At 34.1% G+C, this 9,774-nt stretch overlaps 1 protein-coding gene and 1 long non-coding RNA gene across 2 annotated transcripts; both read right to left on the bottom strand.

Annotated features, from left to right (window-relative positions):
• Positions 1-401: 401 nt before the first annotated feature.
• Positions 402-1,184, bottom strand: LOC112744071 (putative ripening-related protein 1). The gene has a single exon (XM_025793541.3). It carries the CDS (start codon positions 1,094-1,096, stop codon positions 527-529), a length of 570 nt encoding a protein of 189 aa, XP_025649326.1. The 5' UTR covers positions 1,097-1,184; the 3' UTR covers positions 402-526.
• Positions 1,185-8,231: 7,047 nt separating this feature from the next.
• LOC112744072 (uncharacterized) lies at positions 8,232-9,060 on the bottom strand. Its single transcript, XR_003172602.2, has 2 exons — positions 8,560-9,060; positions 8,232-8,500 (listed from the first exon to the last, which is right to left on the bottom strand). It is a non-coding gene; the product is annotated as an uncharacterized lncRNA (long non-coding RNA).
• Between the last annotated feature and the right edge of the window lie 714 nt (positions 9,061-9,774).

The following is a 9,774-nucleotide window of genomic DNA, read 5'->3' as shown; positions in this document are numbered from 1 at the left end:
CTCGTCCGCTGCATCTTTAGATGATTATTTGTCCGTTTCTGATGATTGGTTTGGTAACCGACTTTATCCTTACCGTTTGGGACGTCGGTTATAATAATATTGATTTTGCCGAGTTATAGCTCATAAGGGCCGAATAATAACGGAAAATGACGAGTTATGATGATGGCTGGTTATGAGGCTGAGTTATGATTTGTATTAATGGTGACCATATCAAATGTATTTGTGTATAAATACATGTGTAGTTTAATTTATTTTCAATGTGTATTTATATTCGGCCAGCATATATTTTAAACTTTGGTGGCTGATTTTAGTATACACGTCGTATAACTCGGAAAATTTGGAGTGCTATACTAAGCTAGAAGTAACAAAAAATAGAATATGTAAAAAGGCTCAAATATTTGACAACATATATTATGATACAAATAAGTTTACAAACAAAACAAAACATCACATAACATAATAATCATTAAATTACAACAAAGAAACACGAACATGTGAATGCACTTCAACCCATATGGATACAACATCAAGCATCAGACCAAGTAATGTCCATGCCACCCCATTGATCATGTGGTACACCCAATGCTTCCCAAACAGCCTTAGAGGCATCAACAATGTTGTTCTTACAAGGAGGTTGGTAATCATGGTCCTCATCACACCCCTTTCTTGAGTCACACTCATCCACCACCATCGCCACCACGCTCCTCCCATTCGCGCTGATCCTGATGTTGTTTAGACACCTGCTCTTGTTGTTGAACCATCCTGTTGACAGGGCTACTACCGGAGTGTCGTCCGGGTGGTACTTGTTGTCACACTCTGAAGGGCCGCCTCCGTCTCCACCTTTCTGGAAGCTGTTAAGTGTGAGGTAGGCCTTTGTTTGCCCGGTCACTTGTGGCGAACATTCATAGGTTGTGTATACCTTGCCTTGCAAGCAACAATCCGAATCATCTTCTTGGTTGCACTGTCCTGGAGGAGGTTTCTTCCCTATGATTCGGCCGCTTGGGCGACATTTTTGTGCTTCGGAGAACAAGCAATTTGTGATAATTATAAAAGTGATGAGGAAAATTAAGGGTGCCTTTGAGCAAAAACTCTTCATTTTTTTTAATTGTTTCTTTAACCTTTTTTGCACCTCTATATTATGTGTCTCTTCTTTTGTAGTTTTTATTTTGAGAAGTGAAGAGTTGATGCATATAGTGAGATTTGAAGGAGCATATATATAGAGAGGGTTAGAGTTAGACATTAATAACTAACTTGCACATCACGTAAATTCATTTGGTTATCATTGATTATTACATAAATGATCATTTTAGGGGTCAAGGAAACAAAGTTCGCTAATATTTATTGGAATGATTTTTTGGCTATTTGTTAATTTTGTTGGATTTTGAATGCAAAACGGTTACTTATTATATTAAAGAAGGAATTATGAAGTTATTAGTTTTGTAGTGATAAAAATTACAAATTTAATGATAATTTAATTTTTATTTTATCTTTTTCCAACTTTAAGTATACTCAGGATTTTCATTCAATTTCATTGATTTTTTTTTTGTTAGTAGTTTTCTGTTGTAATAAATACATTGAATTTACTATTTTTTTTTCCAATTAATAATGGGCAATTTTAATTCTAACCATTTATATTCATATTTATTTATTTATTTTTGGGGGTCATCGAATCACCTTTGTTTTTTGGTTATGAACCAATGATCTTTTATTAATAGTCCTATTTTCTGGGCCTATTATTTATTTAGAGGTATCAGCTTAAGCCCAACTACAAAATGGACTAAGTACGGTTTCGTCCAAATTATTAGCTGTAGTTATTACCAAAAAAAGAAATTATTAGCTGTAGACTGTAATTTAAAAATGAACTATATTTGGGTTTGGATAGGGTTGAAGAGGTTAGTCCAAGACCCAAAAAAAAAAAAACTATATTGCGTGCTCATCTTATATTTTATTTTGGTTTCCTGTTTTTGAAAAATTAGTGTTTTAGATTTTTAACTATCTAAGTTTAAATAATTATAATTATTAATTATTAATTATATATTTTTAAAAAATAAAATTTAAATAATCACTAATTAATAATAATTTAAAAATTAGAATTATCAATTAATAATAAATTAATTAATAATTAATTGATTGGGTGTTAGTTACTTAGCAAAGTTCTACCATGATAAGTTCAATTGGACCATTGGAGCAAATTAAATATGAGCACATCCAAAGTACATATGTTAGAAGGTTTTGAAGTGAAACTACTAGAACAATCATACTTATTTTCTCAGTCCAACTTTGAAATTAAATTATGAACCCGATCTGCAGCAACACTAATAACCAACGCAGAATGAAATGTTGAATTTTATTATTATTAAAATTTATTTTTTCAGTTGATGTCAATTAATTTTTAAAATTTTAAATTTTAAATTCAAATAAAAAACTATAATTTTAAATTCTAAACCTTAAATTTTACCACTAAACTACTAAAACTCCTCCAAAAAGTTAGATTAAACAAATAATTTTATAATAAAAAATTGACTAATATTAATAAATGAAATAAAATGTCATTGATGTTGTGATAAGGATAACTACGTGGATGCCCATTCCTATGAGAAGCTAACATTCTCAAGATAGATTATAATTAATAATGTTGAAGAAAGTTAGACTTTCACAAGTATAAATAGAAGGCTTGATCAGAAGCCATTTACATATCAATAAAAGCATTTTTTCTCTCTCTACGAAACTTTTCTTTCTCTTCATATTATAAATATAGTATTAATATATAAATCATAGTTATTATGGTAGGATGATATTAATAATAGTGAATATTAATACTAGAGTCTTTCATTTATATTTCTTTATTTTATCTTCCTTATTTAGTTATTTTATAACACGTTATCAGCACGAAGCTCTAAGAAATTTTAGGAAGACTCCAGGTAACAAATTTTCATTATGTCGAATCTCTTTCATCTTGAATTTAATGCTCTTAATATATCTGGAAACAATTATTTATCATGAATATTAGATGCTGAAATCCATCTTGATTCAATGGATCTTGAAGATACCATTAAGGCTGAAAATAATACATCCCAGAAGGATAAAGCCAAATTCATGATTTTCCTTCGTCATCATCTTGAAGTATGATTGAAAAATGAATATCCCACATTAAAAGATCCTGCAGATCTGTGGAAAGACCCTGAAAAAAGGTATAATCATGAAAAGACGGTGATACTTCCTCATGCCCGATATATTAGAAAAAAAAATTTCTTGACCTTCCATGCCTCGAATGTGCTCCTGCAGCAGCAGTATCGAGAAAAAGAATTTAAAAATTTTTGAGCTCTTGCTTTCTTGTTGCTGAACGCAACAATGAGTTGCTCTTAAGAAATTATGAAGCGCGCCCAGCTGGCGCCGCCCCATTTTCTGAAGTAAATGCGGCAAATTATAACCCCAGAAGAGGTAAATGGCAAGATTTTGGTAACAAAAAAAAAATTATGGAAGAAAAAGAAATTATGTTCATAAGAAAAGATCTCACCAGAAGTGGGATAAAGAAAGAAACAATGGGCAAAGTAAATCAATTAAGGATAAATGCTTCCGTTGTGGTGGAAAGGGCCATTGGTCACGTACCTGTCGTACCCCAAGGCACCTAGTTGATCTTTTTCAAGCATCATTGAAAAAGGCTGACAAAAAAAAGGAAACAAATTTTGTTTCAAATGATGAAAATTCCACCACTCATTATGATGTATCTAATTTCTTTGAGGATCTTGAAGGAAATATTGGCCATTTGATTAATGATGGAATAGTTTAATATATGTGTTTGTTAAGTATTCATGTAAATAATTTTACTGTGCATGTACTTCTACTCATTTTATCATTATTATCATTTGTTCTTTGAAGAAAAATGGCAAGGACATATTCTGAAAATATTTGCCTTGTAGATAGTGCAAGTTCGCACACAATTCTTAAAAGTGATATATATTTTACCCATATTGTGCCAAAAGAGGAATATGTTAATACTATCATTGGCTCAGGCAATGTGATAAAAGGCTCCGGAAGAGCTATAATTTTGTTTCCTGGAGGAACAAAATTTATAATAAATAATGCACTATTATCTACCAAGTCCCTGAGAAACTTGTTGAGTTTCAAAGATATTCGCCGAAATGGATATCATATTGAAACGATGAATGAGGGAAATCATGAGTATTTATGTATCACAACTCATAATTTAAATAAAAAGATTATATTAGAAAAATTACCCTCACTTTCATCCGGGTTATATTATACCAAGATTAGTGCAATTGAATCACATGCCATTGTAAACCAGAAGTTTACTAGCCCAAATGAATTCATAATTTGGCATGATAGATTGGGTCATCCGGGGAACAACCATGATGAGGAGAATTATTGAAAACTCTCATGGACATTCACTAAAGAACCAGAAGATTCTTAAATCTAGTGAATTTTGTTGTGCTGCATGTTCTCAAGGGAAGTTAATTTTAAGGCCATCACCAGTAAAGATTGGATTTGAGTCCTCTGAATTCCTAAAAAGGATTCAAGGTGATATATGTGGACCTATTCATCCACCATGTGGATCTTTTAGATATTTTATGGTCCTAATAGACGCATCTTTAAGATGGTCACATGTGTGCTTATTATCTTCTCGCAACCTGGCGTTTGCGAGATTATTGGCTCAAATTATTCGATTAAAAGCACAATTTCCAGAAAATCCAATTAAAGCAATTCGTCTTGATAATGCTGGTGAATTTACTTCCCAAACTTTTGATGCTTATTGTATGGCTAATGGAATAAGTGTTGAACATCCAATAGCTTATGTTCACACGCAAAATGGGTTAGCAGAATCGCTTATTAGACGCCTCCAATTAATTGCTAGACCCTTGCTTATGAGAACAAATCTCCCAACCTCGGTTTGGGGGCATGCTATTTTACATGCCGCAACACTTATTCATTTGAGCCCAACGAGTTACCATCAGTTCTCTCCTATGCAATTAGCTTTTGGCCAGCAGCCAAATGTCTCCCATTTAAGAATATTTGGGTGTGCAATATATGTTCCCATTGCACCACCTAATCGTACCAAAATGGGACCCCAAAGAAAATTGGGGATATATGTTGGATATGATTCTCCCTCTATAGTGAGGTATCTTGAGATACAAACGGGAGATGTATTTAAAGCCCGGTTTGCGGATTGTCATTTTGATGAATCAAAATTTCCAACATTAGGGGGAGAGAATAAGCTTCCTGGAAAGGAACTTAATTGGAATGCATCATCGTTGATGCATTTAGATCCTCGATCAGGGCAATGTGAACTAGAAGTTCAAAAGATTATACATTTGCAAAGAATAGCAAATGAATTGCCTGATGCATTTTCCGATACAAAGAGGATAACTAAATCTTATATACCAGCGGAAAATGCCCCAATTCGAATTGATGTCCCAGTAGGACAAGTAGCCACTGAAGCAAATTCACGCCAGAAGCGTGGCAGGGCAGAAAATGCCCCAATTCGAATTGATGTCCTAGTTGGACAAACTGCCACTGAAGCAAATACACGCCAGAAGCGTGGCAGGCCTGTTGGTTCCAAAGATAAAAATCCTCGAAAGAAAAAAGAGGTAAATACGATTCCTGTTGAAAAAGACATAGTAAAGACACCTGCAGTTGTCCAAAATTCTGATATAACGCCAGAAGACGTTCAGGTACCTGAAAATTGTGAAAATGACGAGATCTCGATAAATTATGTCTTTACAGGAGAGAAATTGGACCGAAATAAGACAATTGTCAATGAAATATTTGCATATAATGTGGCATTAGATATCATGCATGAAAGTAAGGATCTTGAGCCAAGATCAGTCGAAGAATGTCGACAAAGAAATGATTGGCCAAAATGGGAAGCAGCCATGAAGGCTGAATTAGACTCACTTGCAAAACGTGAAGTCTTTGGACCTGTAGTCCGTACACCTGCAGATGTAAAACCTGCTGGATACAAATGGGTATTTGTGAGAAAACGAAATGAGAAAAATGAAGTTGTGCGCTATAAAGCCCGACTTGTGGCACAAGGTTTTTCACAAAGGCCCGGTATAGATTATGAAGAAACGTATTCCCCAGTAGTGGATGCGATAACATTGCGTTATTTGGTCAGTTTATCTGCATATCATAAACTGCATATGCATTTAATGGATGTGGTAACAGCCTATTTATACGGCTCATTAGATCGGGATATCTATATGAAAGTCCCCGAAGGACTAAAGATATCTAAACCATCCAATGAATATTCGCAAGGGTTATACTCAGTCAAATTGCAAAGATCTTTATATGGTCTAAAGCAATCTGGACGAATGTGGTATAATCGTCTTACTGAGTATCTGGCCAAAAACGGTTTCAAGAATGATGATATATGCCCGTGTGTTTTCATAAAGAAAACTGCTTCTGGATTCATTATAATTGTTGTGTACGTTGATGATTTAAATATCATTGGGACTCCTGAAGAGATTCCAACAATTATAAAAACTCTAAAAGAAGAGTTTGAGATGAAAGATCTTGGAAAGACTAAGTTTTGTCTCGGCCTGCAGATCGAGCATATAAAAAGTGGGATCTTTATTCATCAAACAACATACACAGAAAAGATCTTGAAAAGATTTTACATGGATAAGTCACATCCATTAAGTACCCCAATGATTGTAAGATCTTTAATTGTGAAAAAGGATCAATTCCGTCCTAAAGAAGAAAATGAAGATATCCTTGGTCCTGAAGTACCATATCTTAGTGCCAATTGGAGCGCTAATGTATCTTGCTAATAATACGCGACCTGACATATCATTTGCTGTGAATTTACTAGCAAGATATAGTTCCTCTCCAACCAGAAGACATTGGAGTGGAATCAAACAAATCTTTCGATATCTTCATGGGACGGTTGATATGGGTTTGTTTTATCCCTATGGATCCAAGTCACAATTAGTTGGCTATGCAGATGCTGGATACTTGTCTGATCCACATAAAGGGAGATCTCAAACAGGATACCTGTTCACATATGGTGGTACAGCTATATCTTGGAGGTCCACGAAACAGACGATTACTGCAACATCCTCTAATCATGCTGAAATACTGGCGATTCATGAAGCTAGTCGCGAGTGTTTTTGGCTGAGGAGTCTGATTCAATATATTCTATCATCATGTGGACTGATTGATCATAAGATAGCTCCAACTGTCCTGTTTAAAGATAATGCAGCATGCATTGCCCAACTTAAGGGTGGATACATCAAAGGTGATAGAACAAAGCATATTTCTCCCAAATTCTTCTTCACTCATGACCTTCAAAATCAAGGGACAATTGATGTCCAACAGATCCGCTCAAGTGACAATCTGGCAGATTTATTTACAAAGTCACTCCCAAAATCCTCCTTTAAAAGATTGGTACATGAGATTAGGATGCGCCGATTTCGAGACATTAAATGATGTCGGCAAGAGGGGGAGACTGTACTCTTTTTTCCTTGGTCAGGTTTTTTTTCCCATTGGGTTTTTCTTGACAAGGTTTTTAATGAGGCAGTCCCCATTACTAAAGGATATTGTACTCTTTTTCCTTTACTAAGATTTTTTCCCACTGGGTTTTTCTTTAGTAAGGTTTTAACGAGGCAATAATCCTAAATGGTCATCCAAGGGGGAGTGTTGTGATAAGGATAACTACGTGGATGCCCATTCCTATGAGAAGCTAACATTCTCAAGATAGATTATAATTAATAATGTTGAAGAAAGTTAGACTTTCACAAGTATAAATAGAAGGCTTGATCAGAAGCCATTTACACATCAATAAAAGCATTTTTTCTCTCTCTACGAAGCTTTTCTTTCTCTTCATATTATAAATATAGTATTAATATATAAATCATAGTTATTATGGTAGGATGATATTAATAATAGTGAATATTAATACTAGAGTCTTTCATTTATATTTCTTTATTTTATCTTCCTTATTTAGTTATTTTATAACAATTGATTGCTTACTCTTGCATTGTTTTATTTATTTCTCCTATCATTTTACTTTTTATTACATTTTCCATAAACGATGTTATAGTCCTCCAAATGGTACAAGAAAAAACTATACATCTTAGCTTGTTGGATAAAGATTACAGAAATCTTGTTTACCTCTAACCTTTGATTTATCTCAGCCTTAGCTTTTTTGACATTAAAGTCCAAGACTTGCAAAGAAGACTAAAACATGGACATGGACATTAAGTCATACGAAAAAAGAGAAGGAGTAGATATATACATGTTTATTTGACAAACACCATTACAAAGTGAAAACTAAGAGGCGATGATATGTTTATTACTACTAGCTATAGTAATAATTAACACACACAATAAAGTAGAGGAAGGAGTTTATGCAAGCCTTGATTAATTTCATTATTAACAGCACTAGGACCACGTTAACTTGGAACTCCTCCTCCTCCTCTTCCTCCAAAACCAGCTCTTGCTCCCTTAAAAGCCTTCTAGTGGCTGTGGCTCCTTTCACTACCTGAAATATTAAACCATTATTTGTAAACCATATTGAAGGAGCTGAGTACTCTATCTTACCTTTGATTGCTGCGTAGCTGAAGAGAGCAGGAAGGCCATGCAAGCCAAAAGTAACAATGCAATAAAAGCGCCCTTCCCCTTCATGCTGTGATTATTGAACACTTGTTTACAATCTACTTATCTCTAAAGAGACAAGCAAAATTGGATGAACAGATCTTACAAAAATTAATCAAGAGAGGATTGGCAAAGTTAGCAAAAGCACTTAAGCACATGCAGATCATTAGATCAGACTAATACATGAAAATTCAGGAGATGAATAAGCACTTAAAAAGCAAGTAACATGCGGTTAGAGTTAGACCACTCAAGTACACATTTTCACAATGACTATTACATCAATCAACCCTAGAAATGAAATCTGAAGCATCCATGCAAAACAAAAGTGATAAGCACATACCAAAAAGCAAGAAAAATAAAAACTTTGCACCAAATCACCCTTTGAATGACACAAGAAAAAGTAGCAAACATGAAAGCAAAGACAAAAGGAGACTGAGATAGAAGAACACAGACCTGAACACGAGGAATTCAGAGAGAGAGATGAAGAGATGAGAGAATGGAGTGAGAGTATATAAAGATGGTATGGGAAGGAGTGATTCTTCTTCACTTGGGTTGTATTTTTTTTAATAATTAATATTATTAGTTTGATTTAATGGGAAATGAAAATGCTTAGCTTGTCTAGAAAAGCTCTTCAACTTTCGAAATCGACATCAAAGACCAACCTTGCACTCTACCCCACCATTCTTCAATTTATCATCTCCACGCAAATACTAATATTTAATAGGAGCCAGTATTTGTGCAAATAGTTAATTTTCTAGTGTAGTAATAAAACTAAAAATGGTTAATGATACTCATTGTACGAAACTTGATCCTTTTGTCTTCCGATCTTTTATGTATTTCATTGATGATGACATCTACTTTGTTTTATCACCCTTTTCTTTCTTTGTTATTACTCTAGTCTTCAGCTCCCATTGCTTTTTGCTTTGCTCGAGAAAAAACAAGATCATTCATGAGAATAATAAAAGTGTAGTTTCTGTTCACGAGGAATTGAGAAAGAGAGAGATGGAGAATGTGAAGGATGAAGAGATGAGAGAATGGAATGAGAGTATATGAATTCACATACATTTTCCTCCGTAATTTGATTTATAGCCGAAACAAAGCCAACACCCCCATGACCTAACAACAGCCATTCCACTAAAATTGTTCAAAAAGAGTAAAACT

Source organism: Arachis hypogaea, chromosome 14, assembly GCF_003086295.3.
Source record: "Arachis hypogaea cultivar Tifrunner chromosome 14, arahy.Tifrunner.gnm2.J5K5, whole genome shotgun sequence".
Taxonomy (NCBI): domain Eukaryota; kingdom Viridiplantae; phylum Streptophyta; class Magnoliopsida; order Fabales; family Fabaceae; genus Arachis; species Arachis hypogaea.
This window is presented reverse-complemented; position numbering and strand designations above follow the sequence as displayed.